The sequence below is a fragment of the Argentina anserina genome, chromosome 7 (genome assembly GCF_933775445.1).
Source record: "Argentina anserina chromosome 7, drPotAnse1.1, whole genome shotgun sequence".
Classification (NCBI taxonomy): Eukaryota; Viridiplantae; Streptophyta; class Magnoliopsida; order Rosales; family Rosaceae; genus Argentina; species Argentina anserina.
Genome location: NC_065878.1, coordinates 15,400,220 through 15,422,711, shown reverse-complemented (window position 1 = coordinate 15,422,711; position 22,492 = coordinate 15,400,220). Strand labels below are relative to the sequence as shown.

The window sequence follows — 22,492 nt, the reverse complement described above, 5'->3', positions numbered from 1 at the left end:
TGAAAACTTCATTCACGAAAGTTGTAGAGCTCGTCGATACGAGTGCGTGGACATGTGACGCGTTAGAATCGGACATCGGACGCGAAAGTTATTAACGTCGGAAGTTCGTTTCTGATTTTAGAAACTAGTATAAAAAGGGATTTTTATCAACTAGGGTTTCCAAAAGTGGAAACCCCTCATTCTCTCTCTCTCTCTCTCTTCTCTCCGCCTCCCTCTTTTCTTTCTCTCTTCTCTCTCTTCCTCCCCGAGCTCTCTCCCTCTTCCTCTCGGCCTCACCACCGATCTCCCTTCACAAGGAGACGTGGCCCTCACCGCCGGCCTAGGAGGCGTCGCACCATCCCCCACAGGCGACCCCGAGGTCGACGCTCTCTCTCATGCCACGTCGGAGCTCCACCAACGACACCAATTTCTACATTTTCTTCTCCGCCGTACCCGAGCCATCTCTGGTGGTTTTTAAGCTCGATTGAGGTGAGGGTTAGATTAATTAGGTTGTTGTGATGCTTGGTTGTGATTTTTGTGGTTGTTTGATTCGTATTGGAGGAGATCGGAGGAGGAGGGTTTTGGGGGAGATGTTGCCGCCTTAGGCGGCGCGTGTGGACATGTGGAGGTGGCTAGGCACGGTGTGATGCCGTGGGAAGGAAGAGGGGAGGAAGGAGAAGGGTTTTGGGGCGGCGGTGGTGTGATACGCGCCGTGGTTGGTGTCGGCGTGTGTGCCCCACGCGCTGCCACAGTGAGTGGCGCGTGTACCCCACGCGCCGCCACGTGCGGCGGCGCGTGAACAGTGTTTCCGAAGGGTAATTTTGTAATTTATTTCACGTGCGGTAAATGTAAAAATGATTTACGTACGGTAAATGTAAATATAAATTACTTTCAGTAAATGTAAAAAGTAATTTATAAAGGGTAAATCAGTAATTAATATTTACTGAGACAATATTTACATTTAAATAGTATTCGTACGTACAGAAATACGTAAACAATATGTACACGTACATGGATACGTAATTGATGTGTATTTGTACATAAATACGTGAACAGTAATCCAGCGAACAGTAAATTCGTAAAACCATAAATTGCTGAACAGTAACTTATTATTACTGTTTCGCCATTTAAAGGTTTACGAAACATTTCTAAATTCTTTTCTTATCTTTTCAAGGTGATCAATAAATCAAGGAAAGGAATTATCTTCGGAAATTGTGGAATTACGCTCAAGTCGATAAGGTGAGTAAAATCTCACATATTTACGAATCTACCCTTGCGGTGATTTCTAGATTTTTGCAAGAGTTTTAAATATTGAAATACGACACGTATATGATATAGTGGAATATATATATAATTGTATAAATGGTAAATAAGTACATATATATATATAGTTTGCTATATTATATACTGTTATGATTTCATTGTGAATATGTCATTTCGATGACGAGAATTATACATTGAGCATGTGATTTAATTTGTACAATAAGAGGTGTGATTATTGTACGTGGTTTTAACATGGTGTTTGTTAAACGTTTTGTCTTCGGAAGTGTTTATGAAATATGACATGTATATGATATAGCGGATTATATATATATATATATTGTATAAATGGTAAATAGGTACATATATATATAGTTTGCTATATAATGTACTAATATGATTTTATTGTGATGAGGTCATTTTGATGACGGAATTTATATATCGAGCATGTGATTTTGATTTGTGCAATATGAGGTGTGATTATTGTACGTGTTTGGCATGTCGGAACTTAGCCTTTGGCCGAGTGAAAGTTACGATACAGTTAGAGCTTTAGTCTGTCTGTCGGAGTACTGCATGTGAGGTAACAGGTGGTTATCGGCTCATGAGTACTCATATTGTTTTGATGTTGGGTAGCAGGTGGTTGCCCAATATCGGCGGTGTACTACGTGAGGGGTAACAGATGTGTACCAGCGTTCATTAGTACACGTATTATAAATGTATTTGAGTAACCAGAAGGGTTGCCCGATTTCTCATGAGCACTTCATTTCATATATTTTTGAGACAACCAAATGGGCCGTCCATTGGCTCATGAGTACATTTATATTTGTTGATTGTGGAGTTCCGTATATATTGATATGTGAGTTATATTTTCATTTTACTCATACGAGCTATAAGCTTACCGGGTTTGTATTTACAATCCCGGTGCACCAATTCGATGGTGTAGGGGATAATTCCGCAAGTGTTGATTAGTGGAGAGCGAGAGACGACTCCGGAGACTCGAAGTTGTTCACTAACCTGCTTGTGGTGAGGTTTCTAGTGTGGATTTGTGTGTGCGAACTTGTGAGGTTTTATTTGTGAGTTTTGTGAGAGATTGTGAGAGATTGTGAGGATTATTACATTTCCATTTTATGTAATGTCGAATTATAAATTTGGTTTGTAATAATTGGTTGTCTGAGTTGTATTGTGAACTCAGTAATGATCCGCTGTGCATTTAAAATGATTTCGATTCGTTGAGATTGTTTTGGTGTTTTACGACTTTGAAATTTTGAGTTTTTAAGCTCGAAATTTTGGGGTCGTTACATAGAATTTGTGTCATTAGAAGTTCATGAATTGTAGAAAGTTGGGTTTGAACTTCGTCTTCGAGAAGTCTACATTTCTTCATCAGTGTATTAGAGTGTTAGTGTACGTAAGAAAATGTCTAAGAAAGTGAAAAGAGATTATGCATTCGTAAGAGTATGATTGTATCTCTCGGTTAATTAATGATTAATTATAATTTTAGCCACAAAATATAACTGGAGGATAAGTTGGCAGAATTTAAATTTTGTACCAGGAATAGTTTTTACAGTAATCTGATTAAGACGGTGATAATTTTCTGGAGGTTTAATTGGTCTATTACGCATTGGTATGTGGTTGTTGGAAAATTTATTAAAGAACAAATATCTATTTTGTTTCTTAGATTAAATTAAACCTAGTTTCGAGGTTAGACATGCCATGGATGTAATAACACCTCGTGATGCTAAGTAGACTAGATTACTTGGTTCAATTCAAATTTCTACTGTCACAAACATAGATTAGAAGCAGAAAGCTTGTCTGTTATGAGTGTTGTCATATGTTTAACTGGATCCAAATAGCATAGCATCTCTACCTCCAATATAGCAACAGCTTTGCAAATTGCAAAGCATGAAGGCTTATAAATGGGAAAGTGAAAGCTTTAAAGAGGTTTCATTTCACAGGCACATTCTGTCGATTTCTAGGATCTGGATTTGAGCCATTCTATTATTTGCAGCCTGCAATTCAAGCAACTCTATTATCTGTTATGTTCTGCCATTTACATTTACTAGTACAGAACGGCCCATACTTAAAAAATCCAACAAACCTGATGGAATTCCATAATATAGTTTAGAGATGAATGTATAAAAACCATCATATGAACAAGATGAATTTCCAACCTCGGATTATATAATAGGAAGAAAGGAGAAATTAAACCATATACAGAAAAAAATTGGAAGTCAGCTGAAAGAAAAACCCTACTTGATCTACACAGCGCAATCATAATAGGGTACATGATCATCTTATGTACCGAAACACAACTAGATAGCTAGATTACTCCAAAGAAATGCGCAAGACTGGAGCCAAAACTATCCTACTAAACAATCCTGAGCAGGTTATCATTCCTTTTTTTTGGTAATCTGCGATATTTTGCAGGACAAGCTCTTGGTTTTCTTCTTCTTTCGACGATATTACTTTCTAACTCAGTATGGAAAATTTCAGATTCTACAGGTCAGAAGCGATTAGTGATTTCTAAAGTTGATCATGTAGGTACTTTTGGAGGCTTCATGCCAAATCCTCGCTTCACCTTCTGGACCCTGTAGGAAGTGTCAAAGTAAACAACATTAGAATATGTGCAAAGACACTCATAGAAGTGATGTGTAGTTATATATGCTACACGTACTGGGAATATATTGATGACAAAATCAACTACAGAAGTGCAAAGCTAGAGGTCAAGTGAGAAACTATCTAGTCTTTACTGCCAGTAATAATAAAAACATGGTACTCTCAAGTATTTAGGAAGCCATCATATTAAAATTTGTGCTTACGTTGGGGCAAGCTTGCCAAGGCTATCAAGTTCTTCACCAGTGTCCTCATCTAGAACTCTCCCGGAGATCTCAATGATGTAAGATCTATCTCTGGCAGTGGGAAGTCCTCTACTGGCCAACAAATCCAAATCCCTTTCGTGGAGCTCTCTTCCATTTACTAAAATACCAGTATTTCCACCAGCACAGTTCTCAGGCATCGGGTAATTGAACTCTTCAATAAATGGCTGCACAGTGAAAAGAACATATTATAAGCAGGTTAAAACTATAACAGATAGCTTATGCACTGATAGTAGTATGGTATCCATTTTTCTTACAGGAATTATGCCTTGCCCAGGCCCACCCATGATACCCCAGAATCCTGCCCGGAAATCATACCTGTTAGGCCAATTTAGAAAACAGAAGCATTAATTAACAGGTAGAAAATGAACTAAATTAATATATATAATTTGACAGGCACAGTTTCAAAATAATTTGACCCTTCAAACAATGCTTACAAGAATGTAAACTGTACGCATGCAAGGAGATGGATTTACAAATTACAACTAACCACCAAATCAGAAATGACCACGGATATCCAATAAGTACAATTATCTGGTACAGTTCGGGGAAAAAAAACTTGAGAACAAGACAACTGGTTTGACCCTGATATTACACATCATTTCTTATTAAAATTGGAACTCATTTTCAGAAGAGGAAAAACAAATTTGAATTTCATTATGTACTGGTGATCAGCCTAAACATATGCTATTACACCTATTAGGATGTAGTCCTACATTTATCTTATAATCTATCAAAGCATTGATCTACAGCACACTTAGAAATGCACCAAGGGAGTTAAACTTACCAATATTGTCCAGGATGAACTGTTCCAGCAATCTTTTCGGCCTTCTTCAGCACACGGTCTGGTATGGGGTGCCCATTGATTGAAACATTGCTCCTACCATGCTCGTTTGTCTGATTAGACTTGGAAAAATCTCTAAAGCTCTTCTTAATGAAGTTGGTGATGAACGAATCACCACCTTTGTTGACTTTTGGCTGACCCTCCTCTTTGCTTGCATCCCATGAATCTTGGGAAACCCCCGTATTAGAGTACTCATTGAATGATACCTCCATTTCAGTGGCCAATGATGTCTCTTTCAAGGAATTTTGTCTCGACGTAATCTTATTTTGCTTCACCTTCTCTTGATCTGAGCGACTACTTCGGTTTCCCTTCCCAAGACGATTTACCGCATTATTTCCTGAGTAATCAAAATGATCCTGCAGAGGTGAACCAGGAGGTGGTGGTGAAAAAGTGGCTTTGATAGGCTGCTGAGTAGAGTTTGTGACATCTCGTGGAGCAATTGGAAGTTCTGGGTTGCAGTCATCCTCAGAGGTACTGGGAGATGATGAATGAAAGCTTTGCATCTCATTAGGCTTGGTTGTTGTTGAACTCAGTACTGGAAATGGTAAAGCAGGTTCTCTATCTATAGACTGAAAATCATAACCAGAATTATCATAATCTTCAGAAGAGAACTGAGTATAAATCCGAGAAACATGGCCATGAGAATGTGAAGACCCATCTATAACCACCTGGCTCAAGCTATTATCAACTTCTGAATGATTTTGTTTCATTTCAGCGTGATGTGAAAGAACAATTTTCCTATTTGAAACTGCAAAATCAACTACAGTAGAACAAGCACCACACCGTATCTTCTGTTGACTCTTTTCCATAAGCAATACTTTCTTAGGCAGTTGAAGAATTTCAAAGCAATTGTTGCATGTGACAAATGGAGCACCACCAGAAAATGGACGACATCGCCGACCAACACTGGCTAGCTCCATCCTCAGAGGAAAGCTGCCCGTGTAGGAGTTGAGATCATTTGGCCATCTTGTATGGGGTTGAGGAACTTGAAAGGGTTGGGGAACTGCAGTCCTATGTCTGTAGTGATCATTAGGACCAATCAACCCAGGGTTTTCAGGATGGGATAAGATGGGATTTCCAGGGAAGTCCGTGAACCTTTTATTTTGGAAAGGATTGGGTGGAATTGGTGCTGATGAACGCTTGTGTTTTTCATAGCAATAGAAACAGGGACAAGAAGGTTGGTGGAGCATTGCGTTATGTGGATGCAGTTCATATGGATCAAGATGATTTTCAGCATACTGTACAGAAAAGTATGGATGGGATGGCTGTTTGTATTGCCTAGGAAATGGATGTTGAGCTCCACTGAGCATTTGGTGTCCATAAGGATCCCCATAACCTGGAAAACTAGTTGAGTTTTGCATGGAAGGAGTGAAGCTAGGCATAGCAGTTTCATGGCCATTGGCATAGGGAAAATGGTCGGGATATTGATTATACTGAGGGTGAGGGTGTCCTGAAAAATGTTTATCAGGTCCAACGTACTGCATGGAAGATCTACTTGGTCCCGAAGAAGCAGCTGGATATGAAGTGTCGGTACCACCATAAGGATCTACTGGAGGGACCATTCTCCCATCAAGAGGAGCTTTCTCTTTTGACCTATCAGCCATATCACAAGACCGACTAAGTTGATCCCTCAACTCATCCAGCTTCCTCAGAAGCTCAGCTCGGTCTTGTTCAAGGGACATAACTCTTGTTGCCCCATCATGGTCATTAGCTTTCCTCAATGCTTCCCCAATCCTATTAGAAGAACCGGACTGGTAATTTGATGGACCCTCGTCTGGATAATTAGAAGTCAAAGACCTCATACCTTCGACATCAGTTCTTGGATTTCTTTGAAACCCACCTTTTGCACCATTCTCCCCAGCTTGCCAAGCTGCCATCCATGCTGATCTTCGGCTTAAGCTCGTGGAACCAAATTCTGAACTCAAATCTCCATGCTCTCTTCCCATCACATTTCTCACTGCATTCCCCGGTTCATCTTTCTTCATGCTCCTACCGAGGCCATTCTCTACAGCCCAGTTATCAGTTGCAGCTTTGGGTGGCTTCATACATATTTCAGCATCTTCATTCTCTAAAATCCTTTGATCAGATACCAAAGAGCCTTCACTTGACTTAACATCTGTATCAGAAACATCACTCAAAACAACTACTCCTTTATCATCTGAATTAGCTAATGTAGCAAAAACTCCTCCCACCATTTCTTCGTCCGACTTCTCAGACAAAGCATCCCCATCTAGCCTTTTCTTTTTCGCTGTAAATGAAAGAAAACACACAATTTGATCCTCAATTCTAAAGAAACATCCAAAAAGCAGACTTCTTTCAAAACTAAACAAAATTTTCCTTTATATTGGTTGCAGAATCCACTACAGGAATGCTGTTGATTAAAGAACTTAGCAAGTTGCATTCGTTTTCAGCTATAAGAAACTCAGCCCCACAAATCCAAATGATTAGTCCTTTTTGTGTTGGTGTGTGTTTTTGGGGTCTTATACCGTACCAAATTTCAAGGCCAAAACACCTGACCTCATCTGGGTTCCTAACTTCATAAATCCAACACAAATTTCTTCAAGAATCACAACTATCAACATCAAAAACACCTCAGCATAACTCCCCAATTCACTTATTATAAAAACTAACATAAAAATCCCATCTTTCTCTAAATTGAACACACAAACAATACCAAAAGTAAAAAATTGAATCAAAAACAAAACAGAAAAAGTACCTCTAAGAACAGCACCACAGCCACCACACTGATACACGGAGTAATCAGCTAGCTCAGGAAGAAGATTCTCACACTTTGGGCACCGAACCAGCCTCACTTTTCCACCAGAATCCCCCATTGTTCATCCCCAAAGCCAATAGTCACAAAACCCAGAAACCTCAAAACCAAAACAAAACCCAACTGTTCACAGTCAAAAAGAAAACCCAAAACTTTAAGAAAAAATGAAACGAGGGGTTGTTGGTGTTGTTGGTCGAAGCTGAGCTGGGTCTGGGTTTTAAGGAGGGGTGTAATATATAGAATACTCAAAAGCTGGGGAATATATATATGTGAGTGAGTGAAAGACAGGAACTCTCTTTTTCTTTATTTAGCTTTCTGTAGAATCAAAGCTGCAGCTTAAAGTGAGCAAGGAAGGAAGGAAGTAAGGTTTTTTGTGGGGACAAATCAGTACTTGTAACTAGTGCCCAGAAAACCATGAGAGACCAGTTTGAACTTTGAACTCAACAGCAACAAGAACAAGAACAACCCCAGAACTCAAATGAGCTCAGTTTCTGTGTTCTGGGAAGTTCTGCATTTCTTTTTCTGGTTGTGTGTGTTTTTTTTTCCTTTTTTGTTTGTTTGGTGAGAAATTTAATGTGTAAGAAGAAGAGGGCAAGACAGAACAAAAGTGAGAGTCTTGAAAAAGAAAGAGGGAGGGGCTTTAGTTTAGGAATCACAGAGGCCCGTTTTCCAAGGTTGTACGCCGTTTTGGGCGTGAAGCGATGCCGTTTCGCGCGCGCAAGTCAAGTGGAGGGTGTAGTGGGAATCGCCGATTGTCTGTGGGGAAGAAAGTAAATCGGCGACTTTTTTGATGGACTGGGACTGGTCACTAGGGGGTGACCTTTCGTGGTTTTTACACTGTTTGGGACTCGACTTTAGACCGTTGAAATAGTGTGGAAGCAACGGAGAAAATGTTGTATTCATGGACCAAATTTGGGTTTAGGGTTTTAAACTTTTAATCATCAAATTTGACTCGTATTCGGCTCGTTTTTAAGTTCTAAACTTGTGAAATATTGTATATCTTTAATATGACAACTAAAGTGTTATCTATTGATATATTACGCGAGCAGACCTACCTTCGCAACTGTACAATTTTTTTTTCATTTTTTCTAAAAAATTTATGTCAACTTTGTTATATTTTAACTATTGACGAAACTTAAATTGCATTTAGATTCGATGGATAACATGTTTAACTTTTAATATTATGACTAGCTATAGTTATAGACTTGAAGGTTTTGGCTCAATCTAAGCTATGGGTTGACTTAGGTCATCAGTTACAAAAAGTGGTAGCCATCTCCTAGGGTTCTTAGGCGGCGGCTCGGCATTTTAAAATCATTCGAGGTGGCTCCACGGCGGCGTCGATGGTTGTTAGCGGTGGTGGGGATGGGCTTTCTCGTTGTTGTTACCAAGTCCGACAAGTTTCTTGTCAATTCGGGAGGAGCGATCTGACAAACCAAGTCTCGTCTCGTCATCTTCATTCCTCAGGCTCTAGATCTCGTGTTTTAGGAGTAACCGAATTTGGTCTTGATGTGGTGGTGCCTTCACTTTGGGCTACAAGTGGTGGTGCCAAGGAAGTGGCTAGCGGCTCTCCTCTTGGTGGCCGCTGGTCAATTAGGCTGGGCTCTGGGAAGTTGGGCTTTAGTTCAAACTGCCGAAGTTGGGCCGAATGAGTTTGGTGTTGGTGACCCCGTGGTGCTCTATGCTGGATTATGTACTCATTTTAGGGAGATCCCTTATGCGTATGGTGGTCCTAGCGATCATCAAATAAACAAGTTGGGCACGCAAACATTTTATTTTGGTTGCTAGTGAACATTTTTTATTTTTTTAAGGTACATGCTAGATTTGGGTGCACTTAATTCTTTAGTTAGAGTTTTTCTTTGTTTTGGTTATTTGCTTATTTCCAATTTATACCGGGCCGAATGAGTGAACTAGGTTGTATCATTATCTCAATCTTAAATTCTATATTAATGACAATATCCGTCGCATTTTAAAAACAAATGCACCCATATTTATTCTGCTTTACTCGGAAATGAAATCTAAATTCCAACTCATCAAGACCTACTAGTCAAGCTTGTGCGCTAAACAATCCACTACATCCCTCTTTATCTTTCACTTTGTTGCTTTAACTTTGGCATAAGGTTCTCTTTAAATTTCTTCTTAGGGTTTTTTTTTTTTGTTTCCAATTTCCAACTTTGCCTGGTGGCGACCGGTGAGAAGAAAGCACTGTTTTGGCCGATGTGAAAGTGAGAACTGAGAACTGAGATAACGAAGAAGAAGAAGAAGAAGAAAAAGAAAAAGAAAGGAACAAATTAAAGAGACTGACAATGTCCAAAACTAACGGCTGTGATTCCGTCCGACGGGAACAACGACTCTCTGACCGGTCGAGATAGGATTCTTCTCTACCCCATACCTCAGGTGATCGTGACCCTACTGGATTGGACAATGTCCCATCAGTACTTTGTTATCCGCATGCACGTCATTTTCACTGCCACGTTTTGACTTTTGGCAAAATTCACACAAAATGATGGAGAAGAATCAGAAGATCCTGAACAAGAGGTTAATGGAGTGCTTGAGGTAAATTTAGTAAAATGAATGTTTTACTTCTAGGGTAAAAGAGTGGTGTAGTGTTACACTGTTACTTTGGAATGATCAGGTTGAAACTGGGGATTTTGAGATTTTCTACCATGTGAGCATCTACGGTACCATAGGGCTAATCTTCTCTTTCAAAAAAGGTACTATAGAATCATACTCGGCGTGAAGTTTTGCCCGAGATTTGGCTTCGGACTATGATCGAGTTTTTAGATGAAAATCAAAATGAAAGTGTAAATCAACTTAATGTACAACATCGTAGTTGAAAATGTATGAACCACAAACTATTGGCGGCTACATTGCAGTAAAGAGCGATCGAATTGCATCGTTTTGAGGACCGATCGGTATGGTTGTTGCGAGTGGATACGTTTATGATGCTCATTCTTTGCTTCCAGACTAACTCCGAGCTACGTTTAACCTCAGGGTGAACTACACCATTCACTGTTCAATGTGATTTTGGTGTTTGGTTAAAACCGATCCCAACTTGATGTTGCAAGATGGGATTTGCCAACCAAGCTAAGGGACATGAAATTAATATAAAGTTGCCACAACATTGGACCATGTTAACGTGGTAGTGATATTTTCGGTATCAGAACAAGTCATGAAAGCCAGAAAAGATCCAGATCTAAAACAAGTTGGTTGGATGAACTTATAGATTAAAGTATGAGACAGGTAAGAGTGTTATTTGCTTTATAGAGACTGGACTACTCTTTTGCACAACACTCCTTATTTGCATTATGAAGTGGGATAACACTATGTAGAGCTAATAATGTAAGCAATATAATGATTTTAATCAAATTGAATATGCCACCCAAGATTTTAAAGAAATTTTATTGCACTGGTGGATGATAGTCCGATCCTTTGGTTGTTCAATGTAAGAAAGATATGTACGTATATAATTTAAACCTTAAAAAGCAAAGAAGGTAGGTTGCAATCATATTGAATTCAATAGAAGTAAGGCAAAACTTATCTCACTTCAAAATTATGTTTCGTAGACAAGTTACTCTTACAACTTAGCATTGCAAGTTATAAATTCGACTTAACTGGCAATGAGTTGTTTGTAAATCATTTGCACGTACAAATTGCTTGGAGATTAAGTACTATATTTTGTCTGTGCGGTGCTATAGACAAGGAGTGTTAATCGCAAGATCACAAATTAGTATCCTTATTTGAGTCATTTGCTATATCTCCCAAAACTACTAGTACTACTCTATTAACAAGAAATAGACAAATGTTGCAGCAAACTCATTGCCTAAAGAAACATGCTTAGCTTAGGCGCAAATGGTCGTGCTCTTTGACATTATATATACCATGCATACTGATTACATATCTATAAGAAACTAAGCAGAAGCAACTCTCTTCTTGTAACACAAGCTTTAGGCCCACATGATCAATAATCATTCCAGATTGCTTCCTAACTTAGCTGGTCCTCTTCTTCTGATCTTTCTGAGATCTTACTGGTTAATTATTCATCACCCTTTATCAATAAAGTACGTGTTAAGCAATTTCTGTGACTCATTCTCCACAAACCGCGGAATTGCATCATCCTGAACAAGTGAACAAAAATGAAAGGAACAATTACTTGATGTAAAAATAAACAAACAATGACTAATCATCTGTGACGATGATCAAGCCAACAACCATGAGTTCAATCTAGTGGGAACACTAGTTTATCAAATGAAAACTCTTGAACAACTATGTTTTACAAGTCCCAGTATTAGTATTACTTGGCTTAATTTGTGTTTTTGTTTTTGAAAACAGTTGCTTTCTTGAGAAGGAAGGCAAATGACATGCAATAGCTTCAGCTAGAGCAAATCCAAATTAGTTATATATAGTTGGTGGCACATTTCCAATTACACAGCAGCAAGAGTATTATTGGAAAAAAGCTTTCAGGAGTTTCAGCTAACAAGGTCTATGCTTTAAATTAGTTAAATACTTTGAGTTCAAGCATAAGGTTTATACAATACTCAGTCAACTCATCTGGTTGTGGAATCCTTAATACTTAGAATGAATGCATGGTAAGCATGACTAATCATATCACTTTAATATTGAAAATTATATTAAGTGGTTGGCAATTGGGTTTCTTCAAATGAAAGTTTGATAATAAAACTCCTGTTGATTGTTTCAGGGTTCAGAAGCTAATCAAGGTGGGGAACTGGGGATGAGCTATTTAAGAAATGTATATTTTGTTTGGTGGAGGAGGCTACTTGCCTAATTGGTTGATGTTGAGCTACTAACCAAGCCCAAAAAGATGGCCTGGTCTTCATATTTAACAATCTCAAGTCGGATCAATAACTGGCTCGAACTTAACCGCAATTTTAGTGAACCGGGGTAGACTGTAGACAGACACAGAGCTTATGATAGTACAAAGGTCGTCCGAATGTCCGATTATACATTTCCGGTTCAAAGCCAAACTAATACCGTTCTAACTAAATTAGATCAACAATAATTTAATTGGATTAGGATTGCGATTATTTTACTATTTATTACGAAGTAATCTTGTGTTCATTTACCTTTACTTAATTACAAATTACAACTAATCATTAAACGAAATCCGGTTATCACAATGATTAGCCATAAATCCACTTATTAAACGCCCCTGATTGGGAAGTCGGCCAACAAGTGAAATATGATTTCCAAGTAGCAAAACAGTTCAACAAGCTGTGATTGTGTGAGCACACAATCCATAGAAAGGTGATGGTCATGCTGGCAATTCTGGCATGTAGCAAGCTGCAGTGCTGCACTATATATAATCTTTTGATGCAATTTAATTGACCCTCTTATATCTGTTTAACCTCTTACGTTTAAGATAGTTAGTCTGCTGCTCCAAACTACTTCCAATCCCTCCAAGCTAGTGATTCACTTTCTCTCATCTCTACACTAATGAAGAGAATTGAAAAAAAAAATTCCAACCCCAATTCGATAGCAGAATGCACATTATGGAACTAAGATATTGCGGTAACAAGATTTTCAGCAATCAGAATTATATAGAAACAAATTTGGGGTATTGTGTGTGTGAAGTGCATCTGAGCAGACAAGGAAATATATCCGATTAACAGATTTAGATACTACTAACTAATAGGATCCAATGTATATATGCATTGAATTCAATGATTCATTTCATTCCAATTGATTCATAAATAACACCCAACATCACAAAGATGTCATTGCAAATATGTATATATATAAAGTACCTAACATGAGTACAAATCTCCGTGAACTTGAATTACTTGATATCACCTGCAATGCTTCTTCCTCCAGAGACCAAGCCTCCTGTAAAGGCCGAAAAATCCAGCAGTCTTCATTTCCTTGGTCTTGTCTTTTTTCCCTCCATCCTTCCTCTTCCACATCTTCTTGATCCCCAATATTTGGCTTTCCTCCATTGAATTAGACCCATTTGCCTCCAACATTGTAGTAGTAGTAGTAGTAGTAGTAGTAGTAGTAGTAGTAGTAGTACTAGTAGCTGAGGTCCTATCGGATGAAGAGGAATGACAAACGTCCTTGGCTATGAACCGCTTGAACGATCCTCCTATATATGGGAATTCCATCAGATGGCGCTCGATCAAATGAGTAACCGAGGCCAGTTCATACGAGTCATACAAGGGGCTGCCACAGTCCCATATAGCCAATGCTGCTTCATGATCTCCTTTGCCTTCCATTCTCTCCTGCATTTGGATTTGAAATGAAGCTGTATTATGGAATGGTACCAATGAATAAGATGAATTGTTTTAACTGATGAACTTATAAGAGATGCTTCTGATATAGGATGACAAGTGACAATCATGCATATTCTGTGTAGGTTGGCATAAACACCATTCATGTATTTGGTGGATGAGCCTGCATGATTAGCACAAGTATTATGTCTTAAACTGACTATAGTGCCCCCTAAGGCCCTAATATGAAGATTTTTTTTTCTATTTTTGATGTATACAATGGTAAATTCAATGTATTTATACATGATTGTCTTTCAGAAGAAACATGATACAGATCCGACTCATTACTTAATTAAATTAGTTTACGATGAGATTTGTGTAGGGAGAAGTATATATACATCTAACTATCAGCGCATAAACATAATTTATGCATGAACTTTGTTTGTATCCGACATAGGAACACCGAACACCGAACACCGATTTTGTTTCTTAATTAATATAATTAGCTATATATGGATGGATCAATCACTGTTATGGAGCCCAATTACGTACACTGCATAATTGGGCTAGGTGAGTTAGGCGGGATCGTAGGCGGGAAAGACGGGCGCCTAGGCGGGTAAAGCATACACATTGCAAGCGCGGAGGCCGGCTAGGCGGATTTTAGGCAGCTTGCAAGTGGTGGAGGTTGTCGCGGAGTGGTCTATCTTCCATCACCATTTTCTCTCTCTTGGAAGGCTTTACGGCCGGATATCGGTGGATCTCACTGAAATATGGGACAAGAAAGAACCATACTTTCTCACTTGAAGTTACTCCCACATTGGCCCCTTACATGAGTTTAAGCTTTCTCATGGAGCTTTTAACCCTGTACCGCTGATTGAAGAAGCTGTTTCAATTCAAAAGAGACTTGTAATCTGCATGCTACAAGTTGCCTCCGTGTTACCTCATCACTTTTCTTGGCCAGAGATAACCTAAGGGGGTTCGCAATTAAACCAAGTTTATTACTATGCCAGAAACCCTAGTAGCTGCTCCCATTAGGGTTTGGCGACCTCTACCCTTATTTAACTTATTTTTACTATTATGTTGTCTCACACAAATCCATTGCCTCCCATCTTTCGCCATGACGAGTCTAGAAGAGGTCATTGCTAGCTTTGCGCATTCCATGGCTCTCGCTAGTGGTGATGTGATTGATGTTTCTTCCATGGATCCGTCAGATGACCCTCCGATCGAAACCAATACCTTTTTTTTTTGGCCAAAACTCTGACCACCGATATGGTGGATGTCAAAGATTTGCAAACTGTGTTTCGTCGGGTTTGGAAGATCCGTCGGGGATTTAGGGTTCAAGAGCGTGGACCTTCGTTGTTTGTTTTCCATTTTGATGTGGCTAAGGATCACAACACGGTCTTTTGGGGAGGACCCTGGTACTATCGACATGCTCCTATGCTTGTGGAGGAGTATGATGGACTTCGATCTCTATCGTCAATTCTGATGAATAAGTTGTATTTCTGGGTGAGATTGCATGGTATCCCGCCGACACTGGAGAAGGAGAAGCACATCAAGAACGTGGTCTATGTTGCTGGTACGTGCGCATGGATGATGATATGCATACCTATCAGCAAAAGGTTAGGGTTAGGGTTTTTCGGGGCCTTAGCAAACCTTTCTTCCGAAAGAAGACATTGAAGATTACGACATGGTGATTGAGGAGATCGAGTTTGAATTTGAGAATCTGCATGGTGTTTGTTAGCATAGTGATCTCATCTATCATGAATGTGGTCATTGCTTCAAGTCCGGACGCCCTAACTCTCAATTGGTGGCGGCGTCAAGTTCTAGTGTTGTGCCTTCTCTACCCATGCTACCTCAGATTGGTGTGTCAGAGGGTCTGTTTTGTTTCAAGGGAGTGGTTATTCCCTTTATGCCCTCAATTGCACGAAATCTCTTTGCTCCTAAGCCAAAGCTGAGAATGCCAACCATTCGGCGCAGTGAGGAGGGGGAGTCTTCCAAGGCTATTGTGATTGCGGAGCCACAACTGGAGCCGCCACTGATTACCTATAAGAGGGCTCGATCGGAGACTGTTGTGTTGTAGCCAAAGAAACCAAAATTGCTACTTGTGAAGGATAAGGTGCACAACTCTCCGAAGAGGGTGAAGTTTCCGGGGATAAAGCTTACGGCCAAAACTTTTGGTCTTGTGGAGGATGGTATTGGCGCGTTGGTGCCCCATCAGGTGGGAGAGTCCAGTGATGAAGTCAAGAAGAAGAAAGGTATGCCTTATGGCTCCAAGAATAAACCCAAAGAGAATAAGGAAGTTGTAAAGGGAGATGGTGTATACCTCCAAGCCCCAGGTTATGTTCCAGGCCTGAGTGTGAAGGGCAAAGAGAAAGTTTAGAGAGTTTTGTTGCCTATTGTTATGCTCATTAAGTCATAGAATATGAAAAGTTTAAGAATAATTTGAGCGTCCCCTATGTACTAAATAATAGTTCTATGTTGCATGCTAGTTTTGAGTTATACTCATAACCTCTTGTTAGGTGCTTAGTCACTGCAGAGGAGTATGTAATGATTATTCAGGCCACAGTGAAATCTATAAAACATAAGTATGTTTAACATGGGGGGGGTTAACGGGGGGGGGGGGGGGGGGGGGGGGGTTGCAATTACATCATTGTCTTCTAAATTTAGTCTCCATCAACTTTAAGGGGTTTCAAGAGTTTGAAGCATCTTAAGATTCATCTTGTCATTGTTGGTTGTGCTCAATGGACTCATTTTGATAGACGGTATGGTATCAACAAAACAACAACTGGTGTAGTATATCATCAGAAGTGACACATGATCATGCTTATTCTACACAAGCTAGGTAGAAATGATGATCGATGACTGTTTTTTTTTTCTGATGAAATGAATACCAATTATCATAATAAAACACTCATGAATAGAGAGAATAATTTCATATGTCAATTAAGCGTCTAATATGTTCCGTGCAATGTTTAATCTCAAAAACTTATTCTAGGTTACATACTCCATACATAGAAAAAGCTCTATAAAGCATAGTTTAAATCAACTTGTAAGATTTAAGGAATCTAATGAAGATTGTATATATACAAACTAGATAAGCGTTGCGAAGACAGAGACTTAATCCTCCAAGGTATTAAAGCCTTTCCAAAAAGAGCATCAATGAGTAACTTTGAATCTTCTTCCACAATGATAAATGATTGAGAACCGCAATATGATGTCCTTCATGAAGGGCTATTAATGCATCTGCTACTAACACAAGAACATGACCAACAAATTTAGAAGCAGCAAACTTGCAATGATCATAAGAAAGCCATCACCCTTAGCCCGATCACGTATAAGAAATCCAACACCGCCAAGAATAGAGGAGCCTGGTTTAGAGTTTGCCGAATTATAACTGGCCCCCATTGTAACAGCTTGATAATAAACTATTTAGGATCCACATGAGCATTTCTGATCGAAAGAAACCTAGGTTTAGCAATGCATTGTCATACAATTTTCTTTTGTACGACAAACTTAAAATTAGGGCCAGTTTTTGTCTGATATGAAGAGAAGAGTGATCGACATTCATGTGGTCCTGTTTCACCATGTCCACTAAACAAAATGGGAATGGCACTACACTCAAGTATGTGGCACAGATTGGAATACCCAATGCCACAATCTCATGTGAATCCAGCTTTCAATTGTCAAAATATTTGTGCTCATCGACAAACGTAGACTTTTCAAAACCTTAAAAACCTCCCCTGGTAAAGTTCTTCATGATATTGACTGAGACATGTATTCATTTCCATGTTCTTAGCAAAATGACGTTGATCCCTTTCATTTTTCATTCATCATTACCAAAAATATGAACTTATTTAGTTATATTATAGAAAAAACATACGACAAAGTCGAGCTTGAAACATCTTACTTTTAGAACAACCTATTTACTCAGGAGGCCGATTGAAAGAGAAAGAGAGAGTAAGTTGATGCCTTTAAAAAGCTAAAACATACTGGATTCATATGGAAAATTAACCAACAACGTCCAATCTACATTGACAGTTATTTATTGTAAGCGGTACTAGTGAAGCTCCTAACTACATTGCCACATAAGATTTGCAAAACCTTGCTGTTGTTAACCCCTACACATCTTGGGGTCTTGAACTGGTTGACAGCAGATCCTTGTGCAAGGTAATGGTGGAGAATCTTTTGGAAAGTTCCCTTCCTAAGAATTCGGAGCTCGAGTGGACCGATGCCGTTGACTTTCCTTGAGCTCATGTAGCCTGCATCCACAAAAGACTTGTCCAAGCAGTTGCAGCATTCACCGAGAACCTCTTGGGATGCTTCACCACTAAGTTCCCAGAAGATCACATAGTGACCAGGGTCTGTGGACAAGTCTACATGGCTTGAGAAATCAACGACTTCCAATTTTTCTGCAGCCAAAAGCTTGGCTGCTTCTTCGACAGATATCTGCAAATCTTTCTCAGTGTTCTTGTCGATGTTGATGTTAAGCAGAAGATTGCTACGGCAGAGGAATTTGAGCTCAGGTGTCGAGTTATGGAACCCCATCACCTTCACTACATCTCCTAGTCTGTATCGGTACAAACCTGCAAATAAAATTGATGAGGTAATTAGAACTATAGAAAATTAACCGAATTGACAACTTGATATTGTTTGACTACCAACTGCAATACAAAGCTACCAAGTAGCATTATTTAAAACTGCTTCTTCCCCATTACAGAAATAAACAATTTATCCTTTTGAGCGTTCAATCAAACTAGTCTTTCAAGAATTATGATGCGTAGTACATGGGGGGCATCAAAAGATGCCAACCACATCAACAAGGATTATATGCTTAGATATTTTTAGAGGGTATCTATCTTACTACAAAATAGTCAATTCTAGAATAATGAATATTCACTATTTCTTTTATTATGTCATTGAACACAATAATGAATAATGGATGCATGTGGCTCAAGCTTCTAAGCCAGCTGGGGGAAGCACATTTTGGGAGACCTCTAAACCAAAAACAGCACCAATATTTGGGAATAACAGCAAAGTATGGATAGGGCACAAGAACAGAAATCATTGTCCCTAAATTTGAGGTCACATGAAGCTGAAGCAAACCTCAAACATCTATTGTACTACGGAAGCAGTAATCGATCTGCATAATTTGGAACCCTAGGAAGCAATTTTAAATAAATGAATCCCAAAAGAAATCATAAATACTCTAAAGCAAGGAAGTACCTGCAAAATTAGTGACCACAACCTCATACTCTTCACCAATTTTCACTTCAGTAAGACCCACTGGTTTGAACTCAATGCCATCCCTAATAGGGATGAATTCAAAGTAGCCAATGTTAGGGAGCACAACATAAGTGGTCATCTCAGTTGGTACTTTTGGGTTGACATTTGCTGCAATCCAACCCTCAGAAGAACCATAATCAGCACTCAACAAAGGTAAACCTGGTGCATAATGCCTCAGCTTGTTCGTATAAGGCTCCATCGACCCAGTCATTACTCCATATAAGTACTTGGCATTAGGGAAAAGGGCCGGTATCAGACCATACCAATTACTCAATCCAGAACATTTTCTGTGAATCGAATCAGCCAATTCCGGGTTTGGCTTAAGTAATTTGGACATGGCTGCACGGATCGATGGCACTGTGATCCGGCTGCTGAGGGTACCATCTCGAATATCAGAACACAGTTCCTCCCACAATAACTCAAAGGTTCTGAAAGCTTGGACTATGCTGTGAGCAAATGTCGAGCCTACCAACTGAATCTCATCACTGAAGATCAGCCCACATAACAGATGGCAGTATAGAGATTGGTGGAACTCGAGACCAAATATTACTTCATCAGGGCTGCAGCAAGGGGTCTGCATGGCCTTCATTGTTTCCTTGAACTTCGAGCAACGGTAAACATTGGTGGTTGCAGTCCCAGCTGCCAAACCACCTTTGGTTTGAAATTGCTTGCTTCCATAGATGAACTGTAAGGCCTTCCCATTCCCAATAGGAAACTCCCTGCAACAATGCAAATCATCTGGATCATCAGAGGAGGAAAACTAGGACATCCAAAATGATTTAATAGGCAACATTTTGATTCAAGGCCACACCAGAGTTAATATAAAACATAATTCACTTTGATTTTATGGCGCAAGATTTTTGTTAGTACCTGTTTCTGAAGGCAAAAGAGGTTTGGTATATCTGCATGGTATTTTCCATCAGTTCATCATTGAAAGGCACAAACTTTGACCTTCCTTGAGTAGTACCAGAACTGCAGGTTCACATAACAGACAGTCAGAAACCGAAATGTGCACCATAACTCAAATCTCAATTCAATTGACGAAGCGATAAAAGAAAGAATCAATATATTACCTCAGAGAGATTGTTGTGATTGGTTTTCCAGTGAGAACTGGAGAGGAATCACCATCTGCAATTCTCTGAATATAAGGGTCCAAGTCCTTGTGAGTCACAAGGGGAACAATCCTCTTGAAACTCTCAGGGTCAGTTCTTCCATCGAGTCCCAAGAGCTGCAAGTACTCTGCGGATCTGTTTTGCTCCAGAATCTTCTTGAGGGTCTCCTTCTGGATCCTCTCCGCATTACTTGTCATTGCTTCAAAATCCTCTATGACTTTCTCCATGTTGAACTCTCCTTTTTTCTCCAACATCTTCACTGCTAGAAGAACAAAGACACCATATGTGGTATGATTAAAACCACGACAAAGAAAGATGACCCTATTATAGATGCTCAACAATACAACGAAAAAAACCCTGTAATGAATCTCATTAGTTCTTATAATAAATCTCATTGATCCATCTTCTGGCCAAAACCAAAAGAGATGACTCGATAAATCCAAAAACACAAAAGGTACTTAAAACTCAATTATAACAACAGAAAACCTTGATCTATCTCGATCTAATCAACTCCTTAAGATTCTGACACAACCCGTTCTCACTTAGAAAAGGAGGAATCATTGGCTGGCAAAGAAGAAAGAGACAAACATATGTGCAGCCCCAATCAAAATAGATAATCAATTAGATGCTCATGCACAATGTGACAAAACAGTTGAGGCATTCATAACAGCTAAGAGCAACTACAATTGTTTGTGGATTTGCAGCTGGATTTGGGTGAGTAATCGAAATATAAAAGAATCCAAAGTTCCAAACTTTCAATGTTCTTTCTGTTTCAGATGTCTATCAGCAACCAAACAAAATTAACATGAGAATTCCAGAAAAAGTTGCAATCATTCAATAATTAAATTAAGCTTCTTGAAGAAAAAGAAGAAGAAGCGAGACCACTTTAAGTAGAAAATTCAAAGAGAAGAAACTAGCTGGGGATGGTTATGCTATAGCAGAGAACACAAGGTCAAACTTTCGAAAAGTGAGTTGAAAGTAAGGTTCACTCTTAATCTCTCATTAAAAGAGTCCTTCGATTTAAAATCAGAAGACGAAGCTTCAAAGCTTTAATCTTTCACTGACTGCAGTCAACTAAGTCAACTCCCAAGAAATTTCCAGGAAAAGAAATAAAAATTTACAGAGAGAAAGAAAAGATTGGCAAGGAGATTGAAAGTAGTTCAATATATAAACAAAGCTAGAGTAAAAAGGGTCTGCAAATCATTAAGTTCTTGCTCCAAAGACCAGGTTTGTTGTACCCAGTCGGGTTTAGAAGTTTTCGAAAAGATCAAAATGAAGCAATGATAGAAACAGAGCCAGCAACATATAGAAATTCAGACATCCATGTGGAAAACGAGCCTCAAAAGTTGCTGTGCGTCTCCACTTTGGATAAAAATAACCATGAACTGCTCCAAATCAGAAAACAGAAGAGACTTTTCGGGAAAAAGAAGTTACTTCAAAACTTGGGGTCACTGCTTGACTTTCAGTTAAAACTGAACAGAAAACGGAAAGAAAGAATCCAGGGAAGAAGATTGAACTCGATTCAATCATGTAAAAATCTCAAAACCCAATTGAACTCCAAGTCATGAAACCAAAGTAGGAAAGAAACAGTACCTGAAACTCAAAGCCTGTCTGTAAGAAGCAGGGGAAAAACAGAGCACTCTGTTTCGACTTCTCGAAGAAGAAAGAAAGAAAGAACGGAGAATTACGAACACAGTTGAGCAAAAAGTTACAGAATCACTGAAATCAAAGCAATCTGTTTGGCCTGTCAAAGTCTCAACGCACAGAGGAAACAATTTCTAGAGGGAGATTGGGAGAAAGAGGGAGAAGAAGAAGAGGAGGAGGAGACTTGTATTATAAAAATGTTGGTTTTTTTTTTCTCGTTGAGAACCAAATGGCTATTGCTAAGCTCTGTTTGGCTTAAGCTACTAGAGTGCGGGTTGGGGAGTGAAGATTTGGGGTGGAATCGTATATATAGGCTCTTACAGGATTACCGTGGACAGTTGGCTTTGCTTTTTACCATGTTAGATGTCCATATCACAACCGTCATGGTTTTTTTCCCCTTCTTATGGTTATTTTTTTTATTCTTTCCTAAAATTGAGGGGACTGAAATGTGCTCACCCTATATTACAATCTACAAACCTTAATTTTTACTACTAAAAACTCAA

General features: G+C 39.2%; 3 protein-coding genes across 5 annotated transcripts; all 3 read right to left on the bottom strand.

Annotated features, from left to right (window-relative positions):
* Window positions 1-3,338: 3,338 nt before the first annotated feature.
* Window positions 3,339-8,383, bottom strand: LOC126801933 (protein ENHANCED DISEASE RESISTANCE 4-like). The gene is made up of 5 exons (XM_050529431.1): window positions 7,673-8,383; window positions 4,900-7,204; window positions 4,370-4,430; window positions 4,056-4,279; window positions 3,339-3,824 (listed from the first exon to the last, which is right to left on the bottom strand). The coding sequence occupies exons 1-5, from the start codon at window positions 7,788-7,790 to the stop codon at window positions 3,770-3,772; spliced, it is 2,763 nt and encodes a 920-aa protein (XP_050385388.1). The 5' UTR covers window positions 7,791-8,383; the 3' UTR covers window positions 3,339-3,769.
* Window positions 8,384-13,533: 5,150 nt separating this feature from the next.
* LOC126803658 (uncharacterized) lies at window positions 13,534-13,970 on the bottom strand. The gene has a single exon (XM_050531425.1). It carries the CDS (start codon window positions 13,966-13,968, stop codon window positions 13,534-13,536), a length of 435 nt encoding a protein of 144 aa, XP_050387382.1. The 5' UTR covers window positions 13,969-13,970.
* Window positions 13,971-17,916: 3,946 nt separating this feature from the next.
* LOC126801472 (jasmonoyl--L-amino acid synthetase JAR6) lies at window positions 17,917-22,248 on the bottom strand. 3 transcript variants are annotated; one of them, XM_050528832.1, is made up of 5 exons: window positions 21,939-22,248; window positions 20,307-20,607; window positions 20,104-20,205; window positions 19,174-19,952; window positions 17,917-18,533 (listed from the first exon to the last, which is right to left on the bottom strand). In XM_050528832.1, exons 2-5 carry the CDS (start codon window positions 20,597-20,599, stop codon window positions 17,989-17,991), a joined length of 1,719 nt encoding a protein of 572 aa, XP_050384789.1. In that variant the 5' UTR covers window positions 20,600-20,607; window positions 21,939-22,248; the 3' UTR covers window positions 17,917-17,988. The 3 variants fall into 3 exon arrangements, with proteins under 3 accessions (XP_050384789.1, XP_050384790.1, XP_050384788.1); XM_050528833.1 differs by having other exon boundaries at window positions 20,307-20,604; XM_050528831.1 differs by lacking the exon at window positions 21,939-22,248 and having other exon boundaries at window positions 20,307-21,897.
* Window positions 22,249-22,492: the final 244 nt, after the last annotated feature.

Excerpts from the sequence above, each read along its gene's own strand:
- LOC126801933 (XM_050529431.1), bottom strand. The coding sequence starts at position 7,790 with ATGGGGGATTCTGGTGGAAAAGTGAGGCTGGTTCGGTGCCCAAAGTGT. Across the intron at positions 7,205-7,672 it reads CTGTGGTGCTGTTCTTAGAG|CGAAAAAGAAAAGGCTAGAT; the intron begins GTACTTTTTCTG and ends TTTCATTTACAG. Across the intron at positions 4,280-4,369 it reads CTGGGCAAGGCATAATTCCT|CCATTTATTGAAGAGTTCAA; the intron begins GTAAGAAAAATG and ends TTCACTGTGCAG.
- LOC126803658 (XM_050531425.1), bottom strand. The coding sequence starts at position 13,968 with ATGCAGGAGAGAATGGAAGGCAAAGGAGATCATGAAGCAGCATTGGCT.
- LOC126801472 (XM_050528831.1), bottom strand. The coding sequence starts at position 20,740 with ATGAGATTTATTATAAGAACTAATGAGATTCATTACAGGGTTTTTTTC. Across the intron at positions 19,953-20,103 it reads TCTTTTGCCTTCAGAAACAG|GGAGTTTCCTATTGGGAATG; the intron begins GTACTAACAAAA and ends GCATTGTTGCAG. Across the intron at positions 18,534-19,173 it reads TGTGGTCACTAATTTTGCAG|GTTTGTACCGATACAGACTA; the intron begins GTACTTCCTTGC and ends TTTTATTTGCAG.